Source organism: Amblyraja radiata, chromosome 3 (assembly GCF_010909765.2).
Source record: "Amblyraja radiata isolate CabotCenter1 chromosome 3, sAmbRad1.1.pri, whole genome shotgun sequence".
In the NCBI taxonomy this organism is placed as follows: Eukaryota; Metazoa; Chordata; class Chondrichthyes; order Rajiformes; family Rajidae; genus Amblyraja; species Amblyraja radiata.
The window spans coordinates 52235754-52252042 of NC_045958.1; the positions used below are offsets into that span (position 1 = coordinate 52235754).

Consider the following 16289-nt stretch of genomic DNA (forward strand, 5'->3'; position numbering starts at 1 on the left):
TGTCTAGCTCTATTGAAAGCATCCATAGAAACAGCCTCCACCGCCCTCTGAGGCAGAGAATTCCACACTCAACTCTCTGTTAAAAAAAATTTCCTCATCTCCGTTCTAAATGGCTTGTCCCTTATTCTTAAAGCCTTCTCCCCATACCCTCTGACACCCATACTAATCAAGATTCTTTCCCCATTTAGAAAATAGTCCACACCTTTATTCCTACTACCAAAATACATGCCTCCACACTTTGCTACACTATCTGCCCACTCTCCCAACCTGTCCAACTCCTTCTGCAGAGTCCCTGCTTTCTCTACACTACCTGCCCTTCCTCCTATTGTCGCATCATCGGCGACAAAGCCTTCAATCCCTTCGTCCAAATCATTAATATGCAAAATGGAGAGTAGCGGCCCCAGCACCGACCCCTGCAGAACTCCGCTAATCACTGGCAGCCAACCAGAAAAAGCTGCCTTTATTGCCACTCTTTGTCTTCTGCCATCCAGCCAACCTGCTCCTCATGTTAGTATCTGAAACTTGTTTCTGAACTTCCTGAAGGCAGTCTTCAGTCACTTAGATTTGGTTGTAACAGGCTCACAAGCTTTTGTGAGAAGTTGGGTTATATCTCAAATTTAAACCAAGTGAATTTTGTAAATGTTGTTTCTTGTTTCTGGTTAAACAATACAATTTTCTCACTTTTGGAAAACTAGTGGCCAAACCAAGTTTAATGAGCACCAGAATTTTAGCTTATCTGGAGTTAGTGATCTCTGTCCCCAGGGAGGTAAAAGCTAAATTAATTTTGAGATATTAGAAAACTCAAGGTGTTGAAGGTTTATGGGGAACTGTCACAGAAATTGAGGCCAGCATGATCATATTGATTGGCGGGCAGGCTTGAAGCCATGTAGCCTACCTGCTATTTTGTTCTTGTATCAGTTCGACTTTAAACAACAAAGTTGGCCTCTGGATCTGAAACTAGGATCTGAAACATCGTTGGATCTATTGGAACTAAACTGTTTCAGTTAGCTATGAAATTTCAACCAATTAGTACCTAACATTGCCTTGCATAGGATGATCTTGCAAATGCTCCATTTGGTTTCAGCCCCGCTAACATGTGGACCAGATGATTTCAGCTGTGGTACAGGTGGCTGTGTACCTGGAACTAAAATGTGTGATGGCTTTAAAGACTGTATTGATGGCAGTGATGAAGCCAACTGCAAGATTGGTAGGTTGCTAATGCACTAAAATAACAGCTATTGTGTCTATTGATATCTTAAAACTGAATAATATCTTCTGCAATTAGATTGCACTGGCCCAAATGACTTCAGATGTCAAAGTGGAGAATGCATAGATATGTCTCGAGTTTGTAATAAACATCAAGATTGCAGGGACTGGAGTGATGAACCTCCTAAAGGATGTAGTAAGTATTACATCGGATTTTGAATGAAATTTCTGTTTTTAGAGTTGCCAAGTGATTTTACTCAAACTAGGTCATCTTTACATGCAAATGCTGTTGGGTTAAGATTTCCATTGAAGCTAAAATTAACATGCAGTAAATTATATTCTAAGCAGCAGGCTTTCTCTAAATATTCCACATTAAGTTGCAGACAGTTGTATTCCAGCCTCTAATTGTTGCCATTCATTTTGCATCTGTGCCCAGAATAAATTAAAGATGCTTGAGACTGCTGCTTTTTCCAGATTTACCTTTTGAGCTCGGTTTTGAACTATTTGAACAAGATTAATTGGAACAGAAGTTCTAGAATCCTATTCAACTCGACCTGTTACAATTAATTTTGGGTGTTCTTGTATTGAAGCTCTTGCTGCATAAAAACGCTTCTGTCAGGCTGCTCATAGACTGAAGCCTTATGTTCAACACCATCCTCTCCTCCATACTTGTTATCAAGCTCAGGGAATTGGGTCTCAACATATCCCTTTGCACCTGGATCCTCTATTTCCTTATCAGCAGAGCACAATTAGTGTGATTTGGCCACATTTCCTCCTCGAAAACCATGAGCACAGGGATATCTAAAGGCTGTGTACTCAACCCCCTGGTTTACTTTCTCTATTCCCATGACTGTAGCCAGACAGTTCCAACTCCATCTTTAAATTCACCAATCACTTCACCACTGTTGTTGGATTCATTATAGATGATGATGAATCTGAGTATAGGAGGGAGATCGATTGTCTGGTTGGAGAACAACGTCCTAGCTCTCAATGTCGGTAAAACCAAAGAAGTCTGAGGAATTACAAACCTGACTTCATCAATGGGTCAATGGTCACCAACTTCAAGTTCCTGAGTGTGCATACATCTGTCCTGGACCCAACACATTGATCCACACAAAGCTCACCAATGCCTCTACTTCCTTAGATTGAAGAGATTTGGTATGTCAACAAACACTCTTGAACTTCTACAGGTGTTGTTAGTGAGGCTGTTGACTGATTGTGTCATTGCCTCGTTCGGCAACATAAATGCCCAGGAATGAAGGAGATCACAAAAAAGTGGTGAACTCGGCCCAGACCATCATGGGTACTGACCTCCACACCTTCAAAGGGATCTGTAATAGGTGATGACTCCAAGGCAACCAGCATCATCAAGGACCAACACCACCCTGGCCATGTTCTCATTTTGTTCCTACCATTGAGAAGAAGGGATAGGAGCCTAAAAACTAATGTCCAGGAACAGCTTCTTCCAAACAACCACTGGGCTAATGAACACACTACAAACTCCAACTAAATTATAAACTGCCATGAATGCATTATGACTTTGGATTTTGATTTTACCATATTGTTTTTAATAAACTTTTAATTTACCTACTGAGTATTGTTTACAAACCTGTCAAGCTGCAGCAAATAAGAATGTCATTGTTCAGTTCCAGGACAAATAACAATAAAACACTCTTGACTGATCAGCCATGATCATATTGAATGGCAGTGCAGGCTCGAAGGGCCGAATGGCCTACTCCTGCACCTATTTTCTATGTTTCTATGACTGCATGCTGTAATTCTTGGGGGGTTTTAAACTATAGATTCTCCATATTTTAATCTGAATATGATTAAAAATTAAAAATGTGAAATCCAAAATCTATTGAATCCACCAAACATGTATGCATAAATACTTTCTGCCCAATTTTTGTTGCAAAATGCTTATCCCAATTATTGGTCTCTGCATCAATACCAGGTGGAAGGTTGCTTATATTTGCAAACCTTTTGGACCTCCTATCAAATCCAGTTAAAAATCTTTTTTTTTTTTTATTGCTCTGGTTGGAGGTTGCACTAATGAAGACCTTTTGCATGTCAGAACAAAATGACTTTTTGGGGTAAATAGATGGTTTTACACTAAGGTATTGTAATGGGATTTAAACTTAGTAACTTTTCATGTAACTGCTCTAATGTAAACATTAAGTTTGTTCTTTCTGCTATTAACGTAATGACAAACTGTTCTATTCTGATCTGAGGTGGATGGAAATCCAATATTTTGATGGATTCAAAATTTGAATTTGTAATACTGCATTTCAATCAGTTGTCTGATTGCAGGATAATGATGAATTTGACCTTTCTATAGCACAGCAACTCATTTCATTTGGTATGTCATTCATCTTTAAGCATGTACTTCCACATCGGTGCAGTGATTTACTGCAGCAAGTTGAGTCTTAATAACGAAAGAAAAGATTCTTGTGCACCTTGAAGGATAAGGGCAGTATCTGGAAGATTACTTTTGGGTAGCCCTATATCCTTATTTGAAAACTTGCACTTTCATGCTCCCTAGGTCAAACTCCTATCCAGTAACAAGAGCAGAGTAATTTAAGGAAGGACAGTCTTGCTATTGAGGGAGTGCAGCATAGGTTCTTAAGGTTAATTCCCAGGATGGCGGGACTGTCATATGATGAAAGAATGGAGCGGCTTGTATTCACTGGAATTTAAAAGGATGAGGGGTTATCTTGTAGAAACAAATAAAATTATTAAGGGATTGGACACGCTAGATGCAGGAAACATGTTCCCGATGTTGGGGGAGTCAAGAACCAGGGGCCACAGTTTAAGAATAAGGGGTGGGACATTTAGAACTGAGATGAGGAAAAACTTATTCACATAGTTGTGAATTTGTGGAATTCTCTGCCTCAGAAGGCAGTGGAGGCCGATTCACTGGATGCATTCAAAAGAGAGTTAGATAGAACTCTTAGGGCTTGCGGAATCAAGGGGTATGGGGATAAGGCAGGAATGGGGTACTGGTTGTGGATGATCAGCCATGATCACATTGAATGGCGGTGCTGGCTCGAAGGGCCGAATGGCCTACTTCTGCACCTATTGTCTATGTATATATGTTACTGAGGATGATTTGAGATAGTTTACTGCAGGCACTAACTTGGACAATTTGCAAATGGTGACCTAGCCAGGAGCTGCCAAATTGAATTATTTAAATAGGACTCATCATTAAACAACAAACTATCCCAGAGTAGTTTGCATTTGGCCTGGATTACCAGAATTTCCCACCAGTTTTGAGGGACGTATAAATGCACATTGCATCAGGAAGAGCAAGTGAGCAATTACCTGACTTTATTGTTTCTGCAGATATAAATGAATGTTTAATGAACAATGGAGGTTGTTCTCATACCTGCATAGATCTCTTCATTGGGTACAAATGTGGATGCCCTGTGGGCTTTAGACTGTTTGCAAGGGACTGCATAGGTAAGTTGTTTGTGAACATGCTTTTACAAAATTTCAACGTCTAAAAAGAATCGAGTCAAACAATGTTTATCTACCTTCAGACATTGATGAATGTCAAACTCCTGCAACATGCAGTCAAATTTGCATTAATTTGGAAGGAAGTTACAAATGTGAATGTCATCAAGGATATCGAATGGATCCAGCCACTGGGATTTGCAAAGCAGTTGGTAAGTGCAACTTAAACTGATATAGGTAGCTTCAAATCCTGAAACTGGCCTTGATCAACATCAGTTAATTTGTTGTTTTAATTTGTTTCTAGCTATGGATAGTTGTCCATATTTGGACAACATACTATTTGAACAATTTAAGTATTTGATACAATTTAGGTGCGGGAGGAAGCCTTGTAATATAAAGTTCCATGGGGCACTGTTTCCATTCACTGGAATGATTGTTTGTAGTAGTTGATTCATTTTAACCCTTTTTCTTGAATTGGACAAATGTATTGATCTTCAGGGAAGTCAAAATAAGCAGATGGCGGTACGTCCAAATTCACCATGTAATGGAAGTTGTAAGCGCTTACCCAGCTCTTTGAATTTAAGTTTTTTTTAACTTGGGTTGACTCAAACCTGATTTTTTTTTTTAAATTTTTTTTTTAACCAGCTTTTTGATTATAATTTCCTATTTTCTACCTTAGTGTTAAAAGTTCTTGAGCTTTTGTTCTTGCACAGGATGAACATTACTTTTAAACAAAGATGCTTAGCAAATTAAATCTGCTATCTAGTTTAGGGCTGGCTAAGAATCATGCTTGATATACATGCAACGTTGTATCTACCAAATTACAGTACTAATACAGCAGATTTGACTTTCTAATTTAAAAAAAAATGCCGTTTGACCTTTCATGCACTTATCTACATTGGTTTGCACAGCATCAAATCTTTAATTCAATTATTTTTAAATTATCACAGGGAACGAGCCTTATTTAATCTTCGCGACTCACCATGACATCCGGAAGCTGGGTCTACGTCACCAGAAGTATGCAGAGTTGGCAGTGCAGCTGAGAAATGCTGTAGCACTGGATGCTGACATTGCAGAACAGATTATCTTCTGGGCTGACTTGGATCAGAAGGCTATCTTCAGGTATTTAAACTATTGAATCCTAGACGAACACAAACTTGTATTTATAGAGCAACCAGATGGAGCTTTTGGCATGAATCAAGCACTGGTTAACGTATAGTGGATATTGAATTTTATTTTACGAATGACCATCAGTTTAGCTCCCTCCTTAACACCCACCCCCCTCCCTACCTGGTGTGGCACAGCTATCCTTGACACTCTTACAGACATAAGAACTGCTGATGCCAGGGTCTTGAGTAAAGCAAAGCGCTGGAGTAGTTTAGTGGGTCAGGCAGCATCTCCTGTAGGGCATGAATAGGCAACTCTTCGCGTCAGTCTGAAGTCGGGTCCTGACCCGAATCATCACCTATCCGTTTCCTCCAGAGCTATTGCCTGACCCGCCAAGTTACTCTAGCACCATTGATTACTCAATACTTTGCGTCCTTGACATTAGTGGTTTGATTCTCAAGTAGTGTGTTTGTGCATTATGTACCATTCAATGCCAATTTTGCATGTCTTCCCATTAATTGCTGGCATAATAACAAGGTGCTCTTTATGCAGATAAAACAATTGTTCATTGAAATTATTCCTATCTGGTTTAATCTGTTTAAATTTTCCTGTTTAGTGCACCCATCAATACATGGAAAAGTGGAGCTGGTGTTTCTTTGGTGGTCAGGAATATCGACACCCCCATGGGGATTGCTGTGGACTGGGTTTACAAGCATCTCTTCTGGACTGACCGTGGTACAAAAACAATATCTGCAGCTACTTTTAATGGGAGCAAAAGACTAACCCTCTTCGATACTGACCTGAAGGAGCCAAGTTCTATTGCAGTTGATCCGCTATCAGGGTACAGACCTTTTCACCCATAATTTGTGCTTGAATACATTAAACGCAATAATTTTAAAATTTGTTGTGAAATTTGTTGGCAGCTGTACTTGGTATACCAAACTTGATTCTACATTAATCAGTGTGTAGAATGCAGCATAGAAATAGGGAAAGGTGGATATTGTACTAGAATGTGTGTAGAAGTCAAAAACAATAGAACTCATACTTTAGCTGATTGCAAATGTGTCTGAATTATAAATAAATAAATAAAAAACCTAACCTAGTTTTACCACTTGATCTGGCTACCAAACCATATGCTCAAATGAACATGTTGGTGTAACTTCCAAATCTACACTGAAAGTAATAGTGTAACCCTTAACCGAAGATAGACACAAAACGCTTGAGTAACTCAGCGGGACAGGAGAAGGGTCTTGACCTGAAACATCACCCATTCCTTCTCTCCAGAGATGCTGCCTCGCCCGCTCAGTCACTCCAGCTTTTTGTGTCTCTATTCAGTGTAACTCTTAAGTTCCTGTAAAACTTAAGTTGGATAAATCAGAGGTGAATTAAGTTGCTGCCAGTTGAAAGCAGTGATTCCCTTGAATTTAATGGGTCACTCATTTAATATTCAACTAAAATGTTTTGTTAACAATTCTTTCAGTTGTAGAGCAAGCTTCTACATTTTTTCATGTAGATACTTGAAGTGGCTGGGCTCTTTATCCATGGTAAAGAATGCTCAAGGACTGAATGGCCTGCTCTTAATGTATATAAATACGTTGAAGTAAGGTGCATCTTTCTGAATTTGTGCAAACGTCAAAGGTTTGATATTTTAATATAGAACCATCTTCTGATATGCTTTAAAGGTTTGTTTACTGGTCAGACTGTGGTGAACCAGCAAAGATAGAAAAATCAGGAATGAATGGTGGTGATCGCCAACCTCTGGTTACCAAAGAGATTCATTGGCCTAATAGCATTGCACTTGGTGAGTATTTCTATGAAACCAACTTGTTTTAAGCCTCTGCATTGACACCCAATGAATGTGCTCTTGCCCTCTCTTGCCAGATCTTGTGAAAAGCCGTGTTTACTGGGTTGATTCCAAGCTGCACACATTGTCCAGCATTGATCTGCGTGGTCAGGATAGAATCACAGTGCTGCATTCGCGGGAATTTCTTGCTCATCCTTTGGCACTTTCTGTATTTCAGGCAAGTTTGAATGTTGGCAATCCTGTGTGCTAGTGGGGGATTGGGTCGAGATGTACTATGCAAAGTAGATTTTTGTGAATAAATACTATATGCTTTGTGTATAACATTTTAGGCTAAAGATATTCGAAGCTTGTTATAAAATTGAAGCATCATCCACTGCAAATAGTGATATGTAATCTCTTTCTACTAACTATGAAAGTCATTAGAGCAATAACAGACTAGAGGAGTGTTTAAGAAGGAACTGCAGATGCTGGAAAATCGAAGGTACACAAAAATGCTGGAGAAACTCAGCGGGTGCAGCAGCATCTATGGAGCGAAGGAAATAGGCAACGTTTCGGGCCGAAACCTTCGGGTCTGAAGAAGGGTTTCGGCCCGAAACGTTGCCTATTTTCTTCGCTCCATAGATGCTGCTGCACCAGCTGAGTTTCTCCAGCATTTTTGTGTACCACAGACTAGAGGAGGTTGTGTTACATGGCTGAAATCGTGGGTTATCTTTATTTTCTCACTTGAAGGTGTGTGTTGATATTGGTTAACAACAATCTAGTTTTTAAAAAATGCCATGTTTTGCATCTTCAAATGACTGCTCTGAAGGCAGCACTGTTTCTGGACCAAGACCAGACTTGATTGGCAATGATATTGGCAATGCCTCCCTGTGGGGAGGAAGCATAAGTAGGAGCATTAAGCTGTCCAGAGCCAAATGTTCCACTTCTAGAAGTAATCATTTCATTTATTTCAAGGTGATTTGAAGGGTCTGTCTTTGACCTTTAAAATTGTGCAAATTCAGTTTGGAAAACCAATTGGCATGCTGTGGTTTCCTGACAATTGTATGATGGGGTAGTGCTTTAAACGGTTCTCTGGAGGTTGTGATTTAAAAGTAACTCCAATACCATGTTGCGATTTGAGTAGAATTTGCAACTAGACTCGTACATTGAGCAGACAAAGTCAGAGTAACTCAGGCAACATCTCTGAAGGATAGGAATGGATCCTCTGACTCTCAGTCTGAAGAAGGGTCTCGACCTGAAACGTTATCCATTACTTTTCTCCTGAGATGCTGCCTGACCCACTGAGTTACTCTGGCTTTTTGTGTCTATCTTCAGTATAAACCGGCATTGGGAATTCCTTCCTATACATCTTGTACATTGAGCAGTTTGGTTCTTGCAAATGTCTTCATTGTGTAGCCCCTTAATGATCTATGCTCCATTATTTTAACTTAATCTTAAGCATTCTGATTTTGATCTACATGGGTAATAAAACTTGTGCAATAAACTATTACTCAAGTAAATTTGCATGTACAAGGTTCGCTTGATATTTTGGATAATGTCCTTGAAGTAACTGGAAAATGTCTTCTCTAGGATAATGTCTTTTGGATTGATAGGAAGAATGAAGCCATCTATGAAGCTAACAAGTTCAATGGACAAGACCTTGTAACGGTGATCTCTAAGCTGAATAGACCTCAAGATCTTATTGTTTATCATGATTCAATGCAGCCATCAGGCAAGTGGTTTATTATATGCAAAGTCCAAATGAGAATTGATTTTGATTTTAAATGGGTTTTGGTGAGGATTTTAGACCTCAACTAGACTAAGTGGGACCCGTTGGGTCCCAGCATCACACGGTAGGGCTGGTCACCAACGCAATATTCCACCTCTCCACCAATTCCAATACTGCTCGCCAGTGCGGGGGGCTGTCTGTTTCGCTAGTATGGGTGTTGCGGGCTGAAGGTACTGGTTTCCAGAGGGCTAGTATAGACATTGTGGGCCATATGGATGCTTAGGCAGGCATCCAACTGTTGCAACGATTTTAAAAGCCAAGCCAAGGCAAACAATTGGGCTGCAGACACCCGACAACCAAAATTCATTTTGTGAACACAAACTTGTTAAAAAAGGCGAGGCAAACAATTGGGCTGCAGACACCCGACAACCAAAATTCATTTTGTGACCACAAATTTGTTAAAGGCGAGGCAAACAATTGGGCGTTCTCTTGGAAATCGCAGCACAGTCGGCCAAAAGCGGTCAAAATCAGAGATTTAGTAATATAGAAGATAGTGGTATCCTATCTTGCTTTGGTTTGTAGACATGGCTGCAAGAGCACATTATTCCTTTATTTTGTTACAAGTTATGGGTGCATAGCCTTTTGCTAATATAACTAAGTTATAAATAGCCTGACTCAATAGTTTGTCAAATGCTGTAAATTGGCTATAATCTTAATGTAACAGCCAATATCAGCAAAACATTTTGTTGGGCAATACCTTGAACTTTGGAAATGTTCGGTTTGCTATATACTGCAAATTAAAGTGGTTGGTTCTTTTGTAGGACGAAACTGGTGCAAGGTGGATTCAAAGAGCAGAACTTGTGAATACCTGTGTATGCCTGCACCTCAAATTAGAGTTTATTCAGAAAAATCTACCTGTGTGTGTCCTTCTAGCATGATACTGGTAGATGGACATTACTGTGGAAGAGGTAAACGAGTAATCTACTAACCACTTGAAATTTAACCAAATGTAACTTTAATTCCATGAAATCCCCAACCAAGGAATGTCACAGAACATAGAGCACAAAACAGTACAGCACAGAAATGGGCTCTTCATCCGGCAATGTCTGTGCCGAGCATGATGCCTTGATGTTTGTACCTGATCCATAATCCCTCTTCCCTGCATGTTACAATGTCTACTTCCATTAACTTTGTTAATTGGACCCCTTGTCTGTATTCATCTTGCCAGGCAATGGGAAGCAGTACTGGTAACACATAGACGACTTCAGTGTAATGTGAAGAGTTGTCCACTCATTCTGCATAACATGCCGCCTTCCTATTTGTAGCTGAATAGCTTTGACTAAATTATCTTCATCCACAGTCCTATTCAACTTGGGCTCCAAGCAAAACTTAAGACCCACTTCACAATTCTAGGAACCAAAATCCCTTTGAGTGTCATTGGTCATTAGTTGTAGTCTGTGGAATGTATTTTATGGAATAAATGTGGATTGAATGCTTCTGTTTGTCTTCAGCTATTGTGACTTGCACCTCATCTGACTTTGTATGCCTCAGTGGACAATGTGTGCCTAACAGATGGCAATGTGATGGTAAAGCTGATTGTGAGGATGGATCTGATGAAAATTCAGAGGTCTGCCGTAAGTATTTTCCTAAATGTACCTATGTAACCTGATTTTAACTGGGTATTGTAAAAAAAAAACACCTTTTTTTAAATGCGGTGTCTTGGTTTGTGATGTAATTCAGAAAATTTGCATGTTCAACTTTTGGTGATTTACCAGTCTTGATAGAAATTTGACAGTGATCTTAAAAGTGCAGTTAAATATGGAAATTTGCTGCCAGTGATTCCTCATTTCAGCATAGTTTTGTCTTGCTGTAATCTGTAGTTTTAAATTTCCAATTGATTCTTACTGTAAAATCCTTAATATGTTTCATGAGGTGTAATGGTGATGTCAAGGCCAAGTGCAATGTTAAACAATGCAAATTGCTTTTTCCGTCTGATGTGCATGTTCATACAAATGGCTTTTTATTTCAGACAAAGAGATTTGCCAAATCCATGAAACCAGCTGTGGCCCTGGATCTCATCAATGCATTCCTCTTTCTTGGAAATGCGATGGAAAAAAGGATTGTGGTAATGGCAATGATGAGGAGAATTGTGGTAAGGGCTTGGAATAAAACCTTAGACACACAAAGCTGGAGTAACTCAGCAGTGTCAGGCAGCATCTGGAGAAAAGGAATAGGTGTTGTTTTGGGTTGAGACCCTTCAGACTCAAAGTCCAAAACATAGTTTGATATCCAAGTGTCTGGCATTTAGTGTAAAATTTCCATTTGTGATTTTAAATGTAAATTAAAGTAAAAATGCTAGAAAAGCATAGTCAATGAGGTGGCAGCTATTTTTTGAGTAAATGTTTTGAGTCTGACCTTTTGTCACAACTGTAAAAGACAGTCAGTAGTGAAGGGGGTCGGGGTGCTAGCAATGTAACTGTTCTTTTACTTAATTCTAATTTTGAAATTTTGAATTACTCCATGATAAAATTACACTGCTTTTCTAAAAAATTGTTCCAGGTATTCTTTCTTGCAGTCCAACAGAATTTATCTGCTCCGGTGGCCGATGCATATCCAAAGCTTTTGTATGTAATGGTGATGATGACTGTGGTGATGGAAGTGATGAGAAAGGTTGTGCTCCACTTTCCTGTGGCTCACATGAATTTCGCTGCAATAGTTCAGAATGCATCCCATTGAGTTGGGTATGTGATGGCAATGCTGATTGTGTTGATCAGTCTGACGAATCCCTGGGTCGGTGTGAACACATCCATCCTCCTCTGACTTGCTCTCTGAGTGAAATTAAATGTGGTTCAGGTGAATGCATCCATACTCATTGGATCTGTGATGGAGATACCGACTGCAAGGATGGAAGTGATGAAATTAATTGCCGTAAGTAACTACCTCTTCTTTTGGTATTTAAGAACAGTTCGGTTCAGGAGAAACTACTAGCTAAGGGGGTGGGAACAAAAAGGTGAAAACAAAGCAGGGAACAAAGACTTTGTTCTTGCTGCAGTTTGTGTTGAGACACCAAAGTCTGATTTTTGGATGGGGTTAACTCGCAGTGATTTTGATTTGGATGTAGTGTTTTGAACTTGATGGAATGCCCACATTGAGCTAGTTTTATTTTGCAGCTCCTCGTACGTGTCGACCAAATCACTTCAGATGTGGTGATGGTGTCTGCATTCAGAATCGCAGGAGATGTAACGGACAGAGGGACTGCCCTGATGGCAGTGATGAATCTGGCTGTCAAAGTGGTAAGTGCACAACTTATTTTGGTAAATTGTAAGATTACCTTTTATTTTGCTGCAATAAACTTGCTTTTCTCCAGCTGCAGAGTGCACAGGACCCAACGACTTCATATGTGGAAGTGGAGAATGTATTAATATAACAAAAGTGTGCAATCAACATCAGGACTGCTTGGATCGGAGCGATGAGCCTACCAAAGAATGTAGTAAGCAGTGAACTGGTTATGGTGCAAAGCTTTAATTGCTGGTGTTCTGGTTTTAAACATTCCCCAACAGTTCAATGCACTTGACACACAGGAAACAACAAGTGCTTTGACACTCCATAAGTTAAATTCAATTAATTTGTGCTTTTTACGAGATGCTCTATGGTCTTGATTTTAACTCTTGGTCTTATCCTTGAAACAAGTAGATGTTGGCATTGATTAATGCAGTTAAGTGTATATGTTATAAATTTATTAAAAAATGAAATGTATCATTACTAATTACTCAAAGGTACACAAAATTACTGGGGAAACTCAGCGGGTGCAGCAGCATCTATGGAGCGAAGGAAATAGGCGACGTTTCGGGCCGAAACCCTTCTTGAATAACCCTCCGTCGCCTATTTCCTTCGCTCGATAGATGCTGCTGCACCCGCTGAGTTTCCCCAGTAATTTTGTGTACCTTCGATATTCCAGCATCTGCAGTTCCCTTTTGAACACATTACTAATTACTCGTTTGGTGTGGGATTTTGAAACTATCACTGAGCATTGTTGGAAGAGTTTGGATGTAAATTTTGCCTGGACTGCACAGGTGAGCACATAAATGATTATTTATTCACTTTTTTTTTATAATTTAGTGCCTAGCTCTACAATATCCTTTCATCAGTGAGGAGAAATGTAGAGCAGATGGCAATTGGATCCTTTGGAAGCCTTTTGAGGTTTACCTATAATTCTCCGCAGTATTTAATGGTTAATAATGAATTCCCCTGTGGAAACTTCAAAGAGCAATTTATTTTGCTAGTGATTCATCAGGGAGATGTAGTGTGTTAATAGAAAACTGTTTTTCAGATGTAAATGAATGCCTGGTGAACAAAGGTGGCTGTTCTCACATCTGCAAGGATCTGGTCATTGGCTATGAATGTGATTGTCCTGTAGGTTTCAAATTAAACAAGACAACCTGCATTGGTAAGTTGGTTCTCATCTCTTCCACAAGTGATTGGTCACCCATTCTATAAAACCTCAAGGCAACTGGTGTTTTAATCACAGATGTTGATGAATGTGAAGATCCTGGAATCTGCAGTCAACAGTGCATCAATTTGGAGGGCAGCTTTGTGTGTGAATGCCAAAGTGGATATCGTACTGATCCAGTCAATGGAACTTGCAAAGCTGTAGGTAAGTGTTAATTTAAAACTCAAGGAATAGTGTTATTTAGAGATGCTGCGTGGAAACAGGACCCTCACCAAGTCCATGCTGACTAGTGCACTTGTTCTACCCTACACACCAGGAACAATTTACAGAAGCCAATTAACCTACAAACTTGCATGTCTTTGGAAAGTGGCAGGAAACCGGAGCACCTGGAGAAAACCCACGCGATCGGGGAAACATTGAAACATAGACAATAGGTGCAGGAGTAGGCCATTCAGCCCTTCAATCCAGAACAGCCATTCAATATGATCATGGTTGATCATCCAAAATCAGTACCCCGTTCCTGCTTTTTCCCCATATCCCTTGATAACTTTAGCCCTAAGAGCTAAATCTAACTCTTGAACATCCAGTGAATTGGCCACCACGGATTTCTGTAGTGGAGAATTCTACAGATTCACAACTCTGGGTGAAAAAGTTTTTCCTCATCTCAGTCCTGAATGGCCTACCCTTCATTCTTAAACTGTGACCCCTGGTTCTGGACTCCCCAAACATTGGGAACATTTTTCCTGCATCTAGTCTGTCCGATTCCATAATGTTATACATTTCTATTCTCCCCTCGGATCCCCTCTCGTCCTTCTAAATTCCAGTGAATACAAGCCCAGTCGACCCATTATTTTATCATATGTCAGTCCCGCCATCCTGGGAATTAACCTGGTGAACCCACACTGCACTCCCTCAATAGCAAGAATATCCTTCCTCAAATTAGGAGACCAAAACTGCACACAATATTCCAGGTGTGGTCTCACCAGGGCCCTGTACAACTGCAATAGGACCTCCTTGCTCCTATACTCAAATCCTCTCGCTATGAAGGCCAACGTGCCATTTGTTTTCTTCACTGCCTGCTGTACCTGCATGCTTACTTTCAGTGACTGATGTACAAGGACACCCAGGTCTCGTTGCACGTCCCCTTCTCCTATGACGTTCAGATAATAATCTGCCTTCCTGTTCTTGACGCCATAGTGGATAATCTCACATTTTTCTACATTATACTGCATCTGCAATGCATCTGCCCACTCACCCAACCTATCCAAGTCACCCCGCAGACTCATAGCATCCTCCTCACAGCTCACACTGCCACCCAGTTTGTGTCATTCGCAAACTTGGAGATGTTACATTTAATTCCCTCATCTAAATCGTTAATCAATATTGTAAATAACTGGGGTCCCAGCACAGAGCCTTGAGGCACCCCACTGATCACTAGACAGGAAGAACGTACAAAGTCCATGCACCTCACCTGTAGTCAGAATCGAACCAGGGTCACCGGCGCTGTGAGGCAGCAAATCTACCACTGTGCTGCCCAAGAGTAAACATTGACAGTTTTAGATTTGCACTTCACCAAAGATGAAAGCTTTGTTCTAACTGTATTGGTCACAATAGGCTTGGTAGATTTTGTGACACAACCGCAGGTGCTTGAATCTGAAGCAAAAACTGCTGGAGAAACTTTGTTTCTTAGACTGAGACCTTGCATCAGAAATGGCCCGAGTTCCTCCAGCAGGCTGGCATTTGGTGTTTTTGGTATTTAGGCTGAAAGTTGCAAGTTGTATCCACAGCAACAGGAGGAAGACAGTGCCAGAGTAGCTCGGCAGGTTAGGCGGCATCTCGGGAGAACTTGAATAGTTTTTAGGATTAGATTCCTTTATTGTCATTCAGACCTTTCGGTCTGAACAAAATTATGTTGCCTGCAGTCATACACAGAACCAATAAAAACAAAACATACAATAAACACAAATTAAACATCCACCACAGTGAGTTCACCAAGCACATCCTCACTGTGATGGAGGCAAATTCTTAGTCTCCGTCTCTTCCCTCCTTGTTCTCCCTCTGCGCGATCGTTCAGAATTCTGATCTGAAATATCACCTATCCATTTTCTCCTGAGATGCTGCTGCTCCTGCTGAGTTACTCCAGCACTGTCTCTTGTAAACCAGCATCTGCAGTTGCTTGTTTGTGCATTCCGCTGCAACAGGGCGCTTCCAACTTGTAATTGTTCTGTTTTGCAGAAAACGTTCAATCCTATTAATCTTAGCACAGGTGTACTTGATGATCAGTACCCTTAAAGGGGCTGTCCCACTGCGGCGACCTAATCTGTGAGTTTAGAAGAGTTTGGCCTCGACTCAAACTCTCAGCATGGTCGACACGTGGTCCTAGGAGGTCCTATGAGGTCACGTGTATGTGTGTGTTTTTTCCAGGCGAGTGTCGAAGACAGTTTCTGAAATGTTGCGTCAGTGGGCCCCTTAAGTATCAAATAGTTTGCAAGGCCCTTAAGTAAGTAAGTTTATTGGCCAAGTATTGACATACAAGCTATTTGCCTTGGTGCCTCACCCAC

At 40.4% G+C, this 16289-nt stretch overlaps 1 protein-coding gene across 1 annotated transcript in view; it reads left to right on the top strand.

Annotated features, from left to right (window-relative positions):
• Positions 1-16289, top strand: part of LOC116971554 (low-density lipoprotein receptor-related protein 2-like) — a 52920-nt gene that overhangs the window by 4500 nt on the left and 32131 nt on the right. The window contains exons 4-20 of the mRNA XM_033018788.1: positions 1085-1207; positions 1286-1402; positions 4549-4665; positions 4746-4871; positions 5610-5781; positions 6383-6607; positions 7449-7567; positions 7648-7787; positions 9140-9281; positions 10100-10246; positions 10790-10912; positions 11308-11430; positions 11838-12206; positions 12449-12571; positions 12646-12768; positions 13609-13725; positions 13807-13932. Of these exons, the coding sequence (XP_032874679.1) occupies positions 1085-1207; positions 1286-1402; positions 4549-4665; positions 4746-4871; positions 5610-5781; positions 6383-6607; positions 7449-7567; positions 7648-7787; positions 9140-9281; positions 10100-10246; positions 10790-10912; positions 11308-11430; positions 11838-12206; positions 12449-12571; positions 12646-12768; positions 13609-13725; positions 13807-13932 (2532 nt within the window). The remainder of the gene's footprint in view (positions 1-1084; positions 1208-1285; positions 1403-4548; positions 4666-4745; positions 4872-5609; positions 5782-6382; positions 6608-7448; positions 7568-7647; positions 7788-9139; positions 9282-10099; positions 10247-10789; positions 10913-11307; positions 11431-11837; positions 12207-12448; positions 12572-12645; positions 12769-13608; positions 13726-13806; positions 13933-16289) is intronic.